Here is a 21,384-nt window from a genome sequence, read left to right as displayed (position 1 = left end):
TGCACATGTACAGAAAATCAAGACTTGGCTTTTGCAGAACATGTATGCTATCAGGCAAAACACTGTCATTACCAAGATCCTTCACACAATGACTTTAAAATTTAGCAAGCAATTACTGTTTCAATTTTACTGATAGGAGCCTAAAATAGAGGCACAAAGTAAACTAGCCTAAATGGAAATGTCCAGGAAAATCAACACACTTAATATTTAGAGTGGGTTAGTTAAACCACAAACAATTCTGTGTAGACATCCATTTAAAATTAAAGCTGCTTTTATTCTATTCAGTGTTATTTTATTCTGAAAGTGAATTAGTTTAAATCAAATTGCAGCCAGTTCTGTTGTGAATGACAGCATGCAAATTGAGTTTCAATACAGTTCACAGGCACTTTTAATTTACACCTTTTGTTAATTAAATTAATTATCCTGAGTGCCTGAGCTCACATAGGAAGTGTGCCAAGGTGCAAAGAGTTAAGGATGATGAGGCTCTCAACTGCAGGGTTTGTCCCCTCCAGCTGCCTTTCCTCGGGGTGCTGTTCAATCACCTTCGTTATCACCAGACTGTAGGAGCCAGAGGAGGTGTTCCCTGTCTTTCTGTGTCACCTTCGATGTAGTGACAGCTCTCAGGGAGAGTATTTCATGCTCTGAATGGGAGGACTGGACAAACATGAAGCACCTATTGACTGGGGGTCAGGAGGAAGCACTCAGCCCAGAAGGGTGTGTTCATTGACCCCTGTAAGCACCAAAAGCAGAGAAGTACTGTGACAACACTACAGGAGATGCAGAGTTACGTTTTCTGTGATCATCCTAAAAACCCAATAGTCAATTTCACTATTTGACCAAGATCAGATTTGTGGAGGTGTAGCTCAGTGATAAAACATTAAAAGTTGTTACTTAGAAAGGCGTATAAATACCCACTGCATCTTCCTTCCTACTTTTTTTCCTTCATCGTCTTCATCTTGAAATTTATTGTAGCAAGCACTTTTGATCCTTCCCAAAACTGAAGTGATCTACTGGAGTGATTGCAACCATCTCAGAGCATTCCAATTTTATCAGTATCTGTGGGGTCATTGTACTACCACAGGAATCACCTGTGGATCAGGCCCTACTGTGATCCACTGGCAAAAATCCTACAACCCAGCTAATAGTCAAATACTCCTCCACAATACAGGCTCGCATAGAATGCCATGCATCTACTTCCATCCCTGTGTAGCCACCGTCTAGGCAAAGCCACTTTTTAAAGGTTTGGGGTTTTTTTTTTTTGAGCATTATTTCCTTCAGCTGTCATGCATCATTCACTCAGCTCTCTGCTGTTTCTTCAGTCTATCCATCCCATCTTGGTATGAATGTAGCCAGAAATAATTTTAACTATTTATTTACTATCCCATCAGAGAAAAAAAAAATATATAAATTTAAAAAAAAAATCAAGAAGGCTTTTTCTCTTGTTTTCCCGGCAGTTAGTGATGAGTACATTAAAAAAAAAAAAAAAAAAAAAAAAACCAAACAAAAAAACCCACCCACCAGCGTCGTGCTCCATAAACGGGAATTGCATTTCTCTCCTGTTAAGAGTTTCCTAATAGTTAGAGAAAGTAACTTAAAAGTAGTAGAACAGCTACCTCCAAGAGGCTGCTTACTGAGTGAAGGACATGGGATGCAATTTTTTTTTTTTTAAGAAGGGTAGATTAAAGCATTAAAAAAAAAAACAAAAAACCAAAAACGCTGCTCTAAGACTTAAGACTCTGAGTACCTACCGTGTTCACTAAAGAAACTCGGGACAATCTTGAGTCCCCTTGAAGAGAGCAGTTGAACAAAACTTCAGAAGGCTACGCACATTTTTTAAATAGTCTTTAAACCCCGTAACTATTAAATCCTAAACGGCTCACGGCGACGTGTAAAATCCCGAAATCTCGGGGCATAGGAAATGTCATTTTCGGGGACGGAGCAGACGAGTGTCGCTTCTCTAGAGGAGCCAGCTCTCTAGACGTAGCTGCGCTTATTTGGCACGCAGGTTCTGGAAGCGTCCCCGAGGCTCAGCCACAGTCGGGGGGCACGGGCGGCCTCGTGTGACCCGCCAGGCCCCGCAGCCACAGCCGAGAGAAAAAACAAACAAACAAAAGCCCCCGAACGACAAACGCACAAGAAAGCAGAAAGGAGGGAGGGAGAGGGAGCTGCCCGGCCTCCCCACGACCCCCCCGGCCGGCACAGGAAGCCTGCGGGCCGGGAGCCTCCAGGGAGCCGCCGCCCGCCCGCCGGCCGGGGCTGCCTGTCCCGGGAAAAAGCTGCTCGGGGGAGCCGGGGAGCGAGGGGCGCCACGCAGCTCTCCCTGCCGGCCGTGGGTGAGGGCGGGGGCTGTCCCGGCGCCTCCAGGATGGCGGGAAGCGGCGAGTTGCCCCGGATTTTTCCCTTTGGGGGGAAAAGCAACGGGGAACGGAGAAAGATGCGATTTCTCCGGGGTTCGACTGCGTGGCTGTCAGCGCTGCGTGCTGCCAGCCGAACGAGCGATCCCGCCGCAGCAAGTGTTGCCGGGGTCCACGCTTTATGGGGCCAGAGGTGAAAGAGACACGTGTGCCATACAGCCAGGACCAAAGCACAACAAGGGGCTTGGCCCGTGGGTCGCGGTGCTGCTGCTGAGTCCCTGTCTGTCGCAGCGCACCTGTCGCAGGGGCGAGCCCGACACCTGGCAGAGGTGCGACCCGGGAAAGCCCGCAATTTCTCACCCAAGGAGCAGGTAGATCTCTCAAAAATAATTTTTAAAAACCAACAAAAAAGACCCGTAATCTGGGCAAAATGAAAACAGAAGTTTCCCGGAGGAGGGACTTTAACGAAGCTGCCAGGAGGATTTAACAGCCGGATCCACGACAAACGACGCTGACATAAGCTCCACACGGGGAGGTAGCCATAGGATAGCTCAGGTTTCTGTAGGAAAACAGCATGCGGGACTTGTGCCCCAGGGGAAAAAAAAAATACCATAAAGCAGCAGGAGATATTTCAGAGTGAGCCGGAATTACAAATCCAGCGGCACCGACGCGTGACATGAAAGATTTCTGTGCAAAACCCCGAAACAGCTCGGAAACGCACCAACATCCCCGGGTGATTGGCGTGCTTTAGCGGGGATTCGGACACACTCGAGGCTGTGCCCCCCCTCCTCCCGTGTCTGCAGGCGCCTCTCGAGCAGCTGCAGCACAGGCCGGGCAACACGGACTTCAACTCAGACCCCCCCCAAACCTCGCCCCGCTCTGAAAAGCGATGTCTGAGGCAGGGCAGCGTTTCCTGGCCGCTCCCAGGGCGCCCAGCACGAGGGTCCCGGACGGGAGCAGGCCCGGCTGTCTCAGGGCTCCCCGTGTCGTTACAGCACAGACAGCGAAAGAGAATTTGGGCGTTTTGGGGTTTTTTTTTGGTGTTTTTTTTTGTTTGTTTGTTTGTTTTGTTTATTGGGGTATTTAAAATATTCTAGAAATCCCCACGTCTACCACTCAAACTGCTGAGTCTAATCCCAGGTTTCTAAAGCGTTTGTGCTTCAAATTGCAGTCAGGCGCCACAAGCTGCTCCTGCTAGTCCACTTCTCCCGCAAGATCCCAATACTTTTTTGGGTCGTTTGTTCGTGGGGATTTTTTTCGTGGGTTTTTGGTTTGTTTTTTTGTTTGCCTTTTTTGTGTGTGTGTGTGGGGGGGAGGGGGGTGTTGCATTTTGGTTTGTTTTGGTTTTTTGTTCAGCTCCCATCAAAGGGGCCATTGTGGGGAATGCGTCCTAAGTTGCCTGGTGCTGTCTTCGCCATTCCTGCGGACGCTCGCTTCTGTTCTGAGTGAGCAGCCGCGGAGCTTTTAGCAACTCTGCAAACACGGGCATGAAAAGGATGTCCCGGTAGGGCAATGAGGCATGAAATCCCGCTGTTCCTTTACATAGCAGCAACATCCACATGAAAGGGCAAACACCCGACGTGCTACCAAATATAATTGCAGAGATGGCGGATGTCGGCGCACAAAAGAGCTGGCGCCGGTTTCTCTTTCGCCACGGCCCTTTGCCGCACGCACGCTCGCGAACGAACCAAACCACCTGTACCTTCCGCGGGATTTATCTGAGTGGAAAACTGAGTCATTGGTACCGTCGGCTGCTAAATATAAAGCAGCCGGAGCAAACTCCGCCCGCAGGCAGAAGCCCCACCGGCAAGATGCCCGCTCCCTCCGGCCCGTCGAGCTCGCAGCCTACCCCCGAAAGAAAAGCCGGAGTCTCCCGGCCCCTCCGGCCCTTCTTTCCTCCCGCCCCGACCCGCCGTGCCTCCCTCCCTCTGTCCGGAGCAGCATCGCGCTGTCGCCGCCTGGAAGCCCGGAGAAGCGAGAGCAGGGCGGCCCCGGTGTCACGGTGAGGGTCGCGGGGCCACGCCGCGCTGAAGGGGACACTCTTCGCCGCTCTGTCGTTTTGCGGCGACACCGGCAGCTACTACCCGCAGCTCTCTGCGGCAGGTGCTGCTCCCCGGAGCCCGGGTCGGGCAGCCGCGGCCCCGGGCTGCCCCTGTCCCGACAAGGCACCGAGTCGTAGCAAGGGCTGCCCCCTCGCCAGTGGCCATCAAGTCCTCCGGGCGGCTGAGCGACCGCGGCTCCGTGTGCCGCCGGGAGCCAGGATAAGGCGGCGGCCTCCAAGCCGGTGCCGAACCCTCCCCGCCCCGTCCCGGCCCTTCTCGGCCAGCGTCTGACAGCAGGGGCGGGAGAAAAACGTTCCTAGGAAGGCGGCAAAGGGGGTGGAGAGGGGAACAGGCAGACAGGGACAGTCACCACAGCTGAAAGATTAAACTTTAGCGGAGAACATACCACTCCGAATGTATTTTGTCAGGAATCCGGAATCTGAAAACACAAACAAACGGGGTGGGGAAATCCCAAACAAAAGCAAAATAAAACCCGCCTGCTACAGATCCTCCGGTAAGCGAGACGCTAAACTTCCTCCCAAGTCGTTCCCAGCAGGGATTATCGCCGTGCTTGGCTCCCGGCCCTGCAAGCGCCCGCTAGCCCTCGGCGCGCCCGTGGAGCCCAGCGGGACGGGGCGGCCGGAAGGGATTTATACATTTCCCAGGATTTACACAGCTCTCCAACGCGCGCTTATGTGCCCGGTAACGCAACTCGCGGCACCGCAAGAGAGGAGACCGGGGCTGCCGCCACAGCCCGGGGCCCTGGAGCGCTAGGCAGCGGGCTGATCCGCTCGTCTGTTACGGGCGGGGGGGGGAGCAAGATTCTCCCAAATGCCCAGTGAGAGACGGACAGCGGGGTGACCCCGGCCGCCCCTCTTCGTCCGGCAGCATCGGAAGCTGGGAACCCAGCGCCGCTCCTTCTCCCCGCAAGGAGATGAGGATGCTCCGGACCCCGCGCCCCTCCCTCCCCGACCCCGTGCCGGCTCCGCTCCCCGCCTGCCGTGAGCCGAGGGCGGCGGGGCCCCCGCCGGGCGGCCGCCCGCTCCTCCGCACGGCTCCGCGCCCCGGCGGTGGGCGGCCCCCGCCCGTCACCCTGGTCAGGGCGGGCCTTGCCGGGGGCGGGCCGTCGGGCTTGAGGCTGTGCCGCGGCGTGGGAAAGCGTCTCAAAGAGGGTTTGCTCTGCTGCGGTGCGGAGCCGTGCCGTGCCCAGCCGTGCCGTGCCCGCAGCCACCCCCCCCCCCCCGGATTTATTTATCTCTGCCCCCGCGCCGTGCACACGATGAAGCGACCTTGCGAGGAAACTACCTCAGACAGCGATATGGACGAGACTATAGACGTGGGGAGCGAGAACAACTACTCGGGGTAAGTGGGGCACCCCCGGGGCCGCCGTCTCCGTCGGTGGCGCGGGCCGGGGTGCGCCCCGAGTTGGGGCAGGGCGAGGAGGAGACCCGGACACTCCCTGGGGATGGACGTGGGGAGGGGACGACGGCCCCCGAGGGCAGAGGTGCTATGACCCCTCCAGGTCAGCTGGCAGCTCGCTCGTAGCACACCAAAAACTAGGCCCGCGCTTGGACCGCCCGAGCCTCGAAATTACGCGCAGCACTCCGGTAACTTTGCGAGCCCGGGGCTGCGGTTCATTAGCTCCGCTTAATTTGCCATTTGCAATCAGACCTTTTCCAAAATCGCTCCTGATCAGGCCGAACGACCGAAGGGACCCGGCGCCAGTGGAAAGTAAGCAGGGATCCTCAGCAGCTGAACTTCGGCAAACCCGCCGTGCGAGCCGAGGGCGAGCGGCGGTGTTTGCCCAGGGAGGGTCGGGGTGGGCGCGCTGCTGGGGCGCCGAGGGGCTTCAGGGCGGCTCCTGCCAATTTATAGAGGGTCATGCACCAGAGCCCCGTCTCGTCCTCATCAGTGGCTAAATGAGTATTAAAGGATACTGATTTTTTTTTTGTGCGCTCACGATGAAATAAAAGCAACTTCGTACTCGTGGGTGGTATAGTTTTAAAAGCAGATTTTGAATTCTGCTCCTGCTACTGGACAATGCAACAGAGCCGGGCTGGGCACCTGGCATCATACTTGAGCGTCTACTGACTGTGTAGCAATGGGCAGCAACATGAAAACCCAGCAGGCCTGGCAGAGGTTGTGTCATCGGGTATGTCCAATGTTGCCGTATGGAGATGGTTCATGTGGGTTTGGGCCTGGTATTTCAGCCTGTACTTTGTAGGCAGAACTTTATATATAAAGAAAATGAAATATATGCTGGACAGTGAACTGTCTCCAGAAAAGGATTTTATTTCCAACAGTGTTCTGTCAATTCAAAATGTATGCTGGGGCAGTCAAAACTGAAATGTATCGCTGTCTTTAAAAACACTGTGCAATGCAAAGCACATCTTAGAAGCATCAAAAATGGCATGAGAGGGACTATGCATACATAATATGGTGACCTAAGGCGTCTTCAGAGGTGTTAAGTTGTGCAACACCTGACATACTTTTATTGTTTCTCAGGCACAGTAATAGTTCTGTCATTCGATCAAATTCCCCAACAACAACATCTCAGATCATGGCCAGAAAGAAAAGAAGAGGGGTATGTTTCATTTAATTATTTTTGCATCTGACAGTTTGCATGTGTGCTGTGATTTTGCCCTTCATTTTTATTCACTTAATGTGTTTTGTTTTTTTGGGACTAGATTATAGAGAAAAGGCGCCGTGATCGTATAAATAACAGTTTATCAGAGCTGAGGAGGCTTGTGCCAACGGCTTTTGAAAAACAAGTAAGCTTTTTTTTTTTTTTTTTTTTTTAAATAAGTAAATTCTGTATCTCATCTGGCAATGTTAGTTCTCTTGTAAATCTCATTAAAATAATACTGTATGTGTCCTGATCTGGCACAAAGCAGGCATTTCAATAAAATGCTTTGTTGTGGCAAAACTATTAGAAACATAATTCATTATAAGGCTGAAAAACATTTCCATTCTTTGGCTTGTTTTTTCCCTTAAGGGTAACTGTGTTCATGTTGCCTCTGTTCTTTCGATGAATTCCAGTAGTGGTTTTGTTAAAAATGTGCTTTACTCCATATTAAGTAAAAAAATAAAAATACACAAATCCAACACAGTTCCCCAAACCTGTATGTAAATTAGCCTTCTGTCTAAATCTTTAAATATAATTTACTTTGCCGCTACTTTAGGAGAGGTTTGTTTTTTTTTTTTTTTTCAGCTCTATACTTTCCATTGCAAACTAATCAGTCCAGGGAGCGAAAAAGGGAGCAGACAGTCTGGATTATTCATGTTTTAAGATGACTCTTAAGAACCAGTGCATTGGGATGTGGAATAGGCCCATGTTGTTAGAGCTAGTGAAGTCAGTGATATATTCAAACTTACGGTGAGAAAGTATTTAGTAGGAAGTCTGGAAGGATCCAGTTAACTTTGGCTCAGATCCTTGGTCACGAAATTACAGACCAAGAGCTTGGGTTGCAATGTTTTGTAGGGGAAAAAAAAAAAACCAACGGTATTTTGGTATTTTCCATTGAATTTTTTTTTTTTTCCCATATCTTGAGTTTTATTTTTGGGGCTTTGATTCGGTATTTAGCCTTGTTCCTGTTTTGCCAGAAGTGTCTGAAGATCGATGGATATGTGCAACTGACACTATGTTTCAACAAAAATTAAAAATCTGAAAGTAAATAACCTGACTTCCTCCTTAAGAGTAAAGTAAAAAAGCCCAAAAAGTAAAACCTGAGACCAGGATTGGGAGGCGCAGAATGTAAGTGGTAACTACATGGCAAACACTGCACGATGTTAGGACTGTTTCAGCCCTCGCCTGAGCAAAAGCTGGCTTAAAAAAAAAAAATAAAAATAAAAAAATTGAAGTATTGGTTGAGAGCATCACTTGTGTCACCTGCAGTATGATTTTTAGTAACTGGTAGTTGTCACTGTGCCCTTGCGTTGGCTCTGGCAAAACAGCAACAGGGATATTTTCAGCTAGATAAACAGGGGCAAGAGACAACAGTTGTTTGTCCCATTTTATTGTTTATTTCTTGAAAACCACAAACATTATAAAACAAGTCCTACAGAGCCTTTGGAAATTACCCAGCACCATGCAGTTTTTAGCTATTAGTCACTCTCACTGAGACGGCTTGTACTGTGTCTGTGGAAAAGATGAAGTCTGAGAAAACTACAGGATGCAGTTGCATGTAAAATGAGGAATTCTGACAAAAAATTCACACGCGCATCAACCTTGGTACGAGGAAAGCGTTGAAAGCAATAAGCAGATTGAAAAAAATCTTACTGCCGTAAAAATGAGCATGTGCTGTATTTGAATCAGAAAGCCCCACCATTTTCCTGCAATATGCCAAGGACAGAGTCATCAGTCCTTTCCCAACTCCTTGACATTCAGCTCACTGGAGTTTCCAAGTTGGAGGTTTAGTTTCGCTTCCGCCTCCCTCCCTCCCCACGGCACGGTTCTGCTCCCGAGTGTGGCAGAGATGAGCGCTCTGAAGCGGGGGCCGCACAGCACCATGTAAGCTTTGCCCAACTCGAAAATGTGCAGCCTGGGCAAAGCTGGCTGAGACAGTGAGGTCGCCCAGATGATAAGTAAGAGAAAAAAAACTGGCTCGCAAGATGCGATCCACTGATGGCTGCAGCTTGCACAGCCCTGGTTTTAACTGATGCCAAGGGATGATCTCTTGCACTGGGATAACGTTTCTGTTGTCTGGGTGTGCTCCAGGTAACAAAGGGAATGCTACCAAGCAAAATAGTTTTATTTATACATTGATATACTAATACTCTCTTTTGAGTTGTATTTTGTACTTTTCCAATATCTCTCGTGCCTCTGTGAGCTCTTCTCAGTGTCAGAACAGATTTTTACTGACAGAGGAGCTACACTCTTTCACATTATTTAGTCCTTGAAAAGTAGGCCTCTCACTAACTTGAAATACTGTGGATTGTGTGGCAGTTCTGCAGTCAAAAAATGAGAATGGAATATTCAACAACCAAATGACACGTTGAAGATTAAGAGGCCGTGAAGAGAGGGACAGTGCTGGGTGTGTGTCCGCAGGGACACCTACCGGTAACAGCACAAAAAATAACGTTGCAGCAGGATCTTAATCTATGGCCTCACAGATCCCTCCTGCCAGCTCTCCACTCATGTTTGTTTTTAAAAAGGAAGTCCAGAAAGTTACGTATTTCATCTCATTTCATGAAGATGTCATCTCTACACTACCTTCAAGATTGGAGCTCTGCTGAGGTACAGGCCTAATAAAGGGAAATTAGGGAGATGGTATTAGTCCTTAGACAAAGTCTGGGAAGCAGATGCTCGTGCAGAATTAAGCTGAGAATGTCCTAATGATAGGGGAAATGGAAACCATAAGGCTGAGCTCAGTGGAAAGTATATCAAATTAAAGTTCCTAGTACTCGTAAGCCTTTATTTATATGTGTCTCTTATCTCAAAGGGATCTGCCAAATTAGAAAAAGCGGAAATACTGCAAATGACAGTGGATCATCTGAAGATGCTGCAGGCAACAGGAGGGAAAGGTAAGGAGCCAACAATTTTTTTTTTCTAATATTTGGGGAAATCTCATTAAAAAAAAGTGCTTTGAGGAGCTGTGATAGGCGTTTCCAGATTAAAGGAGTGGAAATCAATGCTAATGGCAGGATTGAACTCGTGGGAAAGAGCTACTGGGACAAAAGAAGCACTTGACCCTGGGCTTGTGTTTGCTTTCATAACACTGTGGGAGTAAAGGCTTCATTCACAGGCAGCCCAGTCAGAGATTTGTTTGGGGTTTCCAAAGAGCACTGAAATCTGCACAGGGAGACAAAACAAATACACAAACACCAAACATAAACAGGAGGTTTGTGGCAACAATTGTGTAGCAAAAAACCTGATGCTAAACCTCGTTATTAAGCTGCTATACTGAAGGAAGTGAACGGAGAAGAACTTTAATTTACACTTAAATATTTTCTTTGATCTGGAAAGACTTTTCAGTTCCAGGTTAGATCATCTCATTCAACAGAACAAAACCCAGACTTGCTCTATGCTGCTCCAGGTATCTGATAAAGCAGACGGGCAGGCAATGCTCTCTGCACTCACATTTCTGTGCTATATTTGTGTGTCAGAGGCCAGCGTAGCTCCCTGTTAATGGATGCTGGCGTGACGCAGTGGCTGCACTCGCTGACCCATTAGATCAGCCAAGCGCCGGGAGTCGAGTGTACTTCGCTTGTGCAAGCTGACAGCCCCAAGGCTGGAGGCCAAATGGTTTCAGCCACCCACGAGGTGTTCTGTGTAGTCATGATTTTGGAACTTATTTGGAGCGAAAAACTTGCTGGCATTCCGTAAGCTCGGTCCCACGTCCCATGCCATCAACCGTGATCATGCTTCAAATTCTTGTAATGGGAACCAGCTGATTCTTCACTTGCCCACTATGGAATATAGGTAAAGGCTAGAAAAGAAACTGCTGGTTTCTCTTTCTTACTTTTTTTTTTGATCAGTTTTTAGTGCATGAATGAATTATGCTCCTCTCCGTACCTTGCACCTCTGTACCAACTCAGCTTAGAACCAGTGCATGCCTAACAGCAGATGGCTACAGGAAAGCATGTTAAAGGCTGGTGTTTTCTTATTTGTGAAAATTAACACCAAGCTGACGTACCTTTTTTCTAGGCGTTAAGGATTTTTTCAAGGAGTTCATTAAGCTTAAAATGTATGGGTAACTTTTTTGATAAGAGATGAAAGGAATTTTATTGCCCATCAGGTAACAGACATGCCTTTTGAATCCTCAGAAAATGCACAAAATTTAAAAAGAAAGTTAATGTATTTATGTAAAAATTCCTTGAGAAAGCGCTATGGTTGCTAAAGCTACGCTCTTGAAAGTTATGAAATGCATGAAACCAGACTTGATCATGGTTGTGCAGTCTGTATTGAGGTGATTCGGATCCTCTGTGTGTCCGAGTGATGGTGCTTTCTTTGAGTGTCCGGTTGCATGCTGCTGTTCCACAAGCTCTGTCTCCCTCGGTGCATAGAGCACGCTGTGCTCAGCTGCTGAGGGAAGCGGTGGCTGTTTTGCTTCATCCTCCCTATGCCACATGTGGCTCAGCTATCCCAGCCTGACCCGCACTTCATGCTGCACATTGTTCCTCTGAGGAGCTGCAGCAACTCCCACCCGTCCGATGTTTGCACCGACAGTGGGACAGCCAGGTGGTTAACTCAAATGGAGACCTAATTTATCAGGAAGCTTCCTTCCCCTGCTTCCCCACCCAAAAAAAGTATGCAGGGGATTTTTTATAAATGGGTCAGGTCAGGTGGCCAAGTGGGGCAGGGGATGAAATGCCTGGGATGGGAGCTGCAGGACAGGGAGAGATGTTGGTGGGGCCCAGCCTCTTGCTGCAGACGGACAAGCTAGATGCTGTTAGCAGTCCCAGGTCTTGCAGTCTGCTCCCTTCCTTGGTTGGTCTCTGCTGCCAAGTCTCTCCTGCCGGAGCTGACACCGGCAGAGCTGTGGCAATGTGGAGAAGGATGAAGTGTTGTGGTGCAGGGAGCGGCCATGCAGGCTTATTTCTGCAACTGCCTTTTGCACCATGATCCGCAGTGGGTGGCCCATCACAATAATACCTAATTGCTTCACAAATACTACAACTCTATCTGCTCCTTCTGTCCTAGAGATAAGAGTAATCTCTCTGCACTGATTAAGAAACTGTAAGAAAAAGAATTAGTACTGGGCAAAGTTTAAGCCTGCATTTCCTGCTCGCTTACTGTTTTACTTCGCAATCTAACTAACAGTTTTAAATGTAATTTCTTAGAGTATTTTTAAAGTAGATGTTTGTTTTATTTTCAAGTGTAGTTACTCCCACTTTGTAATACATCTTGTGAGCCAGAGGGGTTTTTTTTTGTATCAGCAAAAAATTGAGTTTTGTCATTTTTACCGGGGGCAAACACTTTTTACTGCAGAAGGGAGAAGTGGGTCCTGATACCCATTTGCTCCCCTACCTTGAGGACTGTCCTCTTCCTCACACAAAAAGGAGGACATCCATGATGGGGAATGGATGGAACTTGGCAAGTCGGGATGGGGTTGGCCACCACTCAGCACACTGATCCTGCGGTGGGCAGAGTGGAAAAAAACCCGACATGGCTTCTGTCCCTTCTCTGCTTTTCAGAGCTGCCTGGGCAGGCAGGCAGATGCCTCTGAGGTCCTGTGCAGATGCGTTTCCGCTGCCCTGATGCAGAGGTGTGGACAGTGGTCTCCTGTTCACATTCAATTATTTTTTTTGGCCTGAAGCCAGGGCTTTTTGCTGATGGTACAAGCAAGCGCAAGGGGGGAGTGATTTGTCAACAGTGAGTTGCTTGCAGAGAACTGTGTGGTTTTATTGCAGCTTCGCTACAAATTTTTCTTGAGTGAGTGACGCCTGGGTCAGTGCATGGGTTCTTGTAGCTCAAGTGACCCGTGGTCTGTGTGAAGCACAGGTGGGCTACCAGGACAGATGAGGTAAAAGCAAGAGTTCCTGTTCACTCCAAAACACAGGCATGTGCACATGGTGGAGGATGTTCTTGGGTTGGGAAAGAAATGTGAAACAACATTTTTAAGTCTCTCTCAGAAGGGGGAAACCAGTGAAGGCGGGAAGAGATAACCATCAAAATATAATGGAGCCTGGGAGTCCCAGCTCTCATCTACCCTCTGTTTTCATGTCTCGGCCACCATAGGAGACTGAAAGGGAGCCAGGATCACCAGGGCTTTGGGATGGCTTGTCACAGAGCCAGCAGCTCAGACTCAGGGGAAGCTGGTGACAACCACATCCCCCACATCTCTTCCAGTCCAGAGGGAGGGAGGCCGGGAAGCCCTGGCTTGAGCCGAGTGCTCCCAGGACTCCCAGGCTGGCTGACTCGTGGCCAGAGTTGGGAAGTGGTTTTGGCTGTGCGTCAGCCCCTCTGAAGCTGCTGGAGGTCCTGCAGCCTCCGGCACAGAAGCAGTCCCCACGCTAGGCTGACTGGCACCCAAGAAGGTACCCTGCTATCTCACTGCTGCTGGCACACCTGACCTCTCTTTCTCAGGAGTTCACTCAAACCTCTGGTTGCAGTGGACCTGGCAGGAAGAAAGCTGTGAGGAGTCCTCGACTCCTCATACTTGACCTGCTGGCCGAGCCAAAGTTTCTCTCTGGTTCATACGAGCAAATAGGCCTGCAGCAAAAGTGCTATCGTGATTTGGCAAGATGGAGTGTACAGTGGGCAGGGGATTTGGAGCAACATCGATAAATGTGCCTGCGTTAATTCCATAATGTGGGCATGCAGCGGCGGAAACACTTCTTTCTAGCTTGAAAATTGATTCAAGTGAAAAAAGCCATCTAAAGTGCTAACATTTTTCAGAAAGGCAGAGATTATTTCATGACAGAGCACAAGGCATTGCTGCCACATTGCACCATGAGAGGGGCATTTGAGCTTTATATACTGACACATCACGGTCATGCATACCTAAAAATTTTCATTGAAAGTGAGAAGGAAAACACCATGCCAACTTGAGAGTGGATAGGATATTATTCCCCCAAGGAGGCAACATTTAAACTGAAATTAGAAAATTCCAAAAAGTGGAATAGGTTTTTCGTGTTTGAAGAGCTGCAACTTAAACACAAGATTTTAGAAAGGGAGCATCTTTTCATGTGCATTTAATAAAACCTTTTTTTTCAAATGCTTTTTTGTCCCAAGCCTGTGGAGCTCCAGTTGCTGTTTGTTGAAATACCTCATGGGCCATATGACTGTCAGTCTTCCATCTCCAAATTAGCAATGGCATTACATAAAACGTTTTCTCAGTAAAGCTTTTTATTGTGTGGGTGCAGAGTCATCACAAGATGTTTTTTGTTTGTAGTTAAGCAACACCGTATGTCATATTGTCTTAATGACTCTGTGAAGTAGAGGACCCCCGGCAGCAGCTACAACAACTATCTCACAATGTCAAGAAATAGTTTGAAAGCGTTCGGATAAATGCCAGTGTTGGGAAGAAAAGGCAGGGTAGTACATGCAAGCTCTCTGATCTCCAGCCTGTTTCTTTGTGTGGATAAACATCTCATTCACACATACAGGATCAACACTGCACTGCAGCAGCTTGCTGAGGAATTTCAGGAGAGGCATCATGTATCTTTTTAAGTGTCTTATGGACTTAATTCTCTTCATTTATATATTGTCTGCATAAACAAGTGCAGCCTCTTACATTACAGGGATGGTCACGGAGGTCATTTACAAACCAGACAACAAACTTCTGTTGCATATCTTAACCCATAAATGGCAAAAGGGAGATGCGGTGGCTGAGCCAGGACTGGGTTGGCCAACTGCACATTCAACATGTATTTTGCCCTTCCCTTGCAGGTTATTTTGACGCTCATTCGCTGGCCATGGATTTCATGAGCATCGGCTTCCGGGAGTGCTTGACAGAAGTGGCGAGGTACCTGACTTCGGTGGAAGGTCTCGACACATCTGACCCCCTGCGCGTTAGACTTGTGTCTCACCTGAGCACCTGTGCCTCTCAGAGGGAAGCTGCTGCCATGACCTCCTCCATGGCCCACCACCACCACCCCTTGCACCCTCACCACTGGGCCGCCGCCTTCCACCACCTCCCGGCCGCTCTGCTGCAGCCGAATGGACTCCACGCCTCCGATGCTGCCCCATGCAGACTCTCCTCGGACGTGCCCCCGCACGGCTCCGCCCTGCTCACGGCCACCTTCGCCCACGCCGATGCCGCCCTCAGAGTCCCCTCCGCTGGCAGCATCGCTCCCTGTGTCCCTCCTCTCTCTACCTCCCTCTTGTCCCTATCGGCCACTGTTCACGCCGCGGCAGCAGCGGCCACAGCTGCAGCTCAGAGCTTTCCCCTCTCCTTCGCCGGCACCTTCCCCATGCTCCCCCCGAGCGCGGCCGCCGCCGCCGTCGCCGCGGCGACCGCCATCACCCCTCCGCTGAGCGTGTCAGCCACCGCCAGCCCTCAGCAGGCTGGCACCGGGGGCGGCACGAAACCCTACCGGCCCTGGGGGACTGAAGTTGGAGCCTTCTAAGCAGCCCCCCCACACACACCTCTTCCTCCTCCGGCTCCCTCCTCTCCCTCAGCACACGTGCATGTGCTCACAGCCGCGAGCCCACACATCCCCGCACCCACACCAGCCTCCGGGGCCCGGTGCGTCCTCCCTGCTCAGCCTTCACCCGAAGGGCCTGAGGGGCGGCGGCGAGCCCGCCGAGGAACGGCGCCGTTACCCTCACTGCAGGTGTCGGCGAGGACGTGGGGAGACACCTTCTTCTTCTCCGTTTGCCTTGCTGGAGGCACCTTGAGGGAGCAGCAATGGCTTTCGTAACAGCGTGACCATATCGGCATGTAGAGGTTTCCTGCAGAATACGTAGAAATACGTAGACATTAGAACTATTAGTTCTCCAGCTATGCATCCTTGTTTGGCAGAGAGGTGAGGGATTGCACCTACCAGGTCTCCCCAGGCTAGAAAAGGAGTTCCAGTTTCATAAGTGCCTGACATTGAAAAAATAATAAATAAATATATATATATATACGTGTGTGTGTTCTGCTAAAACAAATAACATTGCACAAGTATGGAAATGGTATGAGAGAGAGGCAAAATTCTGCATTCAACTTCAGAACTAGGATACTTCTCCAGGGCAGAGTGTTCTTGAAGGGGAGATTTTTTTTTAGCCAAAAGATTGCCGAGGAAGAATGTTTGGTTTGACAGGCCTAGTTCTCGCTTCCTTAGTTCACTTTCTTTGTACAGACTTGCCAAATTGTGACGTCTAGCATAGCATTGGCAAAAGCAATTATCTTATCAGTGCTGGGATTAATGAACGTTTCAGCGCTGCTTGTGAGCCCTGAGGCACCCATTTTTATGGCTTAAACATGGTGCTAGCTCCTATCTGCACAAACAGTGAATTTGTCATGCGCCCAGAAGTAACCACCTATTTAAAGTGTGCACACTTGGATACAGTTGATTCATGCCACTACAACAGACTCGGTGTTGTAAGAATTCATCTTAACTTATTTAGCTGTATTTGGACATTTACTTTTAGCCGATTCTTTTCACTATAACTTCTGGGAGAATGATCACTCTGGGTATGAATGAAGTTATGGTAGGGACAATTTTTAAATTGGCTATTAACATGCCAACATTGTAATGTGGGTTTGATTCCAAACCAAAATGAATGTATTAATGGGATGTGAGTAAATTATTTTGTCAATACCCAGATAACTAGTGCTGCATAAAATTGTTTGCTTTCATTTTTTATTACAGTGACTTAAAATAACCTAAGTATTTTAATACAACCAATCAAGAACTAGAGATTTTATGTAAAAAAAAAAGAAAAAAAAGAAAATAAAACACAGCATGTATTATTATGCACTTGATTTCTCTGCTGTGTGGAGAAAGCAATAAGCATTGAAAATGTTAAACATTATGCAAAATATACTTTAAAATATTTGTTTTAAAAATACTGTACCTAGTCGTTCTTTTATGCATTACTTTGTTAACCTTTTTTCTATGCAAAAGTCTTTACATATCACTAATTAAATGAAGTCCTTTTTGACTGTGTTTTATGGATGATTTGTTGCAGTATTTGTTTGCTTTTGAGGAATACTTGTGGACTCAGAGTTGTTTTCTGCCCCTGGTAACAAGCCTGTTGGCTGCTCTGTACTCTTCTTCTCCCCTTGCTCAGCCAGGAAGCTCATCTTGTCCAGCATGCTCTGGAGTAGGCAGGGAAAAATAGCAAAGCAGCCCTGGTTTTCAGGCTTGCAAACTGGCTCTGCGTTGGTGGTATGCTTAATGATACAAGCATATCTGGTCATCCTGGAGAGCCCCAGAAATCATTGAGGTTTCTAGGTTCAGCTTTCCAAAGGGCTTAGAAAGTGAAAATGTTAACCCAACGACATCAGTAATCCATAAATACATGGAATGAGAGGAGGTAGTTTTTACCTCAAGTTCTGGTCTTCTAATTTGACAGTTCTCACTGAGGCAAGGGTTTGTTACTGTTCCATCAGACCTGCTAAGCCCCTCAGTGGAAAGTGTGGAAAGCTCTGTTTTATAAGGATGAGGACAAAGTCTTACATGTCTGAATGCCGAAATAACAGCTGGCAAGACTGAGGCACAGAAAAAGGGGATCACACTATAGACAGACAGGCACTTCACCCATCATCAAAAGCCTCAGCAGCCTCAGCTTGATAGCTCACTCCCTATCATCCTTTCTTCCAAATACTAATCCTGGAACCCATCCCTGCCTCTATCAGCTGGTCTCCAGCAATTAAGTAAGGAGAGATTATCATTCACCTGAAAAAAATGGACAAAGGAGGGGGAAGAATTCTTGCAACCCCTACACTATTAATCAACCTTGGTATTCTTTGAAGTAGTGTTGTTTGGGGGTGTGGAGGCCCAGAGGAATATGACCTTTTTTTTGCTTAGAGCAGAAATGCTGGACTGCTGCTCTAGCATATTTGGCAGCATGCAGATAAGGTGTCATTCACTTTCTAAATGTGTATTTTCAAGAAAAAAAGAGGGCATTAATGGCCGGTAGATAAAAAGTGGGGTTTATTTGCGTGAAAGAGCAGGTTGCAGCTCAACTTCAATGTAAGCTGTTAACTATTAACCTTCCCTCGAAGAGCCTGGTAGGAGGTCTCCCAGGCATGCATCACCTTAAAAATAGGCACCCACTGACTTGGTTCCTCCTAAGGTCTTCAATCTAATTGATGTGCACCAAAACATCGTTTCCCTAAATGCAGTATTCTGCCTCGTTCTAAAAAATGGCAGTTTGAAAAGACACTGATTAGATACACACCGCGGATAGATCTGTGCAGCCTGTTTGTGCTTACCCCATTTTCACTTTCAAAAACCAGGCCAGATCCGTGAGTTGCTGATGTCTCCTCTATTGCTTGTTGTGTTGTCTTTTGGTCTCCACTATTTGTTGTGTTGTATTTTGGTTTGAATGAAATCATCTAGAGGACATGAGGAGCTCATCTTTCATGCCTGCTTATTCCTAGGCTGTTGGGAATGTTACCTCTCTGAGAGTGGATGAAGATTTTCTAAGTGAGAAATTAGTGATGAAGACACGTATTTCACATGTGCTGTTGGAAAGATATCGGAGGGTAATCGGAGGAGCTTCTGGTGGCTTTGGTTGTCACTGTGCTAACAGGTCAGAGCTGAAGGTGTTTATGCCGTTTTTAAAACAGAGCAAGGGAAAGCTGTTTCCTTGCAAAAGTTAGGACTCAAGGCTGTGCACGTGCAACTTTACTTCAGCCCTTTTCTATCTTTATTGTCCATTCAATGATGAATGGACCTGGATGAAGAATAAAGCTAGGAATTTATATAATTTTAGAGTGGATCATGGCACATACCACAAGAACACAAATCAGGCTCCTTGTTCAACACTTAGTAGTTGGCTTTGACTAACTTTTCAATGGGTGGGTTTGCAACTTTAAATTCCGGTTATCAAGAGGATCAAAGCAGGTTATGCAATTTCCTAGAATGTTTTTCTTAAAAGGAAAAAAACCAAAAACCAATTCTGTCACTCAGCATTAGCAGGCTCGAAACCTTAGCCCTCAGCAATGCAAATAAAAAGCATTTAGGCTGCTGAGAGGAGATTATTACCCTAGAGAGGAGACAGGCAATTGAGAGGCGGAGCTGCCTGTCCTCCCTTTGCTGTGATTGCAAGTGGAGGACATCCGGCATTAGGTATTGCCTAGAAGAAAAACCGGCTACTGCGGCCGAGGGCTGAATGCAAATATTCAAAGTAGAATAATCGTGTCCTGGCTGTGACTACCTCTGCCTGAACAACTGCCAGGAGGTGCCGGCTCATGCTGCTGCCTCCTTAGTGTGAACCTTCAAAATGTTTGCAGCTATTTAGAAAGATGGTACTTCAATCAGGATGTCATGCGATAACCCTGGAACATGGATTTTGGAAATTCTTAGGGCTATTGTAAACGAGGAGTCTCTTCTTTACAACAGGAAAAGGTCGCAAGCATTTTTTAGTCAGAAGATACAACATCAGAAAATACTGACATGTGAAATAGACTTTTACCAGCTCTGTAGTCACCAGCCTCACTAGTAATCTGCTTTTGTAAGCAGGGGTAGCCTGAGATCGCACTGAGGACCCCAGGGATTGAACTGGTAGTTTTGTTTAACTTCGAGAAAAGTTGAAGGAATTGGTATAGCTTTGTTTGCAAGCTTCATGTATTCATGTATCCAGGCTTCATTTGTGTGAGGCCACTGCAAGAACCTGAGTTAATCTTACTTAACACTGAACTTTCTACTCGTGCTCTGTTTCTCTGCTTCATCATTTTACACAGCAAATACTTGGACACTAGTGAGTAAAAGTCTCAAAGGAATGAGTGCAGCAATACATCTAATCATAACCAGAAATGATAAGCAGAGGAGCACCAGGCAGGTGCTAGAAATGCTGAGATCTCCACTCAAAGGTAAACCAAACCTCTCCTGATTTATAAATGAAATAATATTTTGACAGATAATTGACAGATAATTTCCATTAAATAGGCAGGATTTTCTGTTTTGGGGGAAGGTGTGATTGGTTTTGATTTGTTTTTTTATCCTGGTAATTGCTACTACTGGAAGTTGTAAAGTGCTATGAATGTACAAACACAATCACTTAGTCATCATTGAGTTGTCTAAATGTTTGTCATGTCCTAAGCTGAGCTGCAGCTATCACTTTTGAGAGGGTAGGTCATCATTGTGTCCTGTGTCACCTCTGCCAGTCCTGTGTAGATACCTGGGAAATCCAAGTTGCTTAAGTGGCATGATATATGTATGGTCAGGCAATTGAATTTCTCCCTATCTTGCATCATCTTTGGAGACATAAGAGCGGAAGCTTAATCATATTTTCACATATCTTATTTTTTTCAAAGAATTAGACTCCTCACCAGAAGAAACAATATAACAATATCAAAATCATTTTGTGATAATGCATTATCATCTATCACTCCCATAAAACTAAGACCAGTCAACACCTCAATCAATACTAATTTTAGAAGTTCCCTTAATGCTCTGACTTTAGCAGTGGTGGTGATTATAAGATGACGTCAATATAATTTGTTTTTAAAGGGCGGCAATGTAAATCTGGGACATGTGAATTAGTGTTGTACCCTAGATACTCAAATACCAGAAGCAAAAGGAAGGGATTATGGGAAATAAAATGAAATATTTCTGGTTGAATTACTTTCAAGGTCTGAAGAGGCAGACTCCTTTTTTACAGATATGCAACTGTCAATATTGAATTCAAGCAAAGCTAAATGTTTTAGACAATATTTGAACAGTGCTATTCTACAGGAAAGTCCTTCTGACTTTTCCTAGTGACTGAATTTTGCTTTCCACTCTGTTCATTTTCACGACTTTTCTCTTCTACAAAGAAATTTGTCAGGATGAAAAAATACCTTGATGCAACACAGAAATTGTGGTTGCCAGGAAATTTTAAACACTGCCTACATGAACCGCAAGACCTGTGCACCCACTCCAGGAAACAGTGTCTCAATGGAAGATGTAAAGAAAACTGCTTTACATATAAAGAATACCCATAGATAGTACTATGTGGTAAGTGAAAATCTAACAAATGACTACAAGGCGATATATAAACCCAAGGAGACAAAATTGTAGTTATGTAAAGACCTACACTTTTCCCCCCTTATTTTTGATTTAACTCAGAATGCTGTATTTTTTTCATTTCTGTGAGAGAAAAATAACTTTAATTTTTTGGAGAAGAAGGACTCTCTCCCTCGACAAGTTTAAAACAGAAGTTAAACATTTAAGGTACACTTTCACAACTTGATTAACAAGATAAGGTCTGTTGTGTGTGGATTGTTCACACAGCTCTTCATGTCACTTGCCAGCACAACCCTTGGCTTTATTATACAAGCCCTAAAATAAAGTAACATTGTTTTTCTCCCCACCCCCCTTCCCTCTATTGCGTTCTAAATGTATTTTGGTGGAGAAGAAGGAAGTTTATTTTTCTTGGCTTTTCTGGGGTTTGTTTTTCTGAAGAG

General features: G+C 46.9%; 1 protein-coding gene across 1 annotated transcript; it reads left to right on the top strand.

The window, feature by feature from the left end:
- The first annotated feature begins 5,606 nt into the window (after positions 1-5,606).
- On the top strand, positions 5,607-16,936 carry HEY2 (hes related family bHLH transcription factor with YRPW motif 2). Its single transcript, XM_040060588.2, has 5 exons — positions 5,607-5,758; positions 6,902-6,980; positions 7,084-7,167; positions 9,838-9,919; positions 14,730-16,936. Exons 1-5 carry the CDS (start codon positions 5,676-5,678, stop codon positions 15,407-15,409), a joined length of 1,008 nt encoding a protein of 335 aa, XP_039916522.1. The 5' UTR covers positions 5,607-5,675; the 3' UTR covers positions 15,410-16,936.
- Positions 16,937-21,384: the final 4,448 nt, after the last annotated feature.

The sequence above is a fragment of the Hirundo rustica genome, chromosome 3 (genome assembly GCF_015227805.2).
Source record: "Hirundo rustica isolate bHirRus1 chromosome 3, bHirRus1.pri.v3, whole genome shotgun sequence".
Classification (NCBI taxonomy): Eukaryota; Metazoa; Chordata; class Aves; order Passeriformes; family Hirundinidae; genus Hirundo; species Hirundo rustica.
This window is presented reverse-complemented; position numbering and strand designations above follow the sequence as displayed.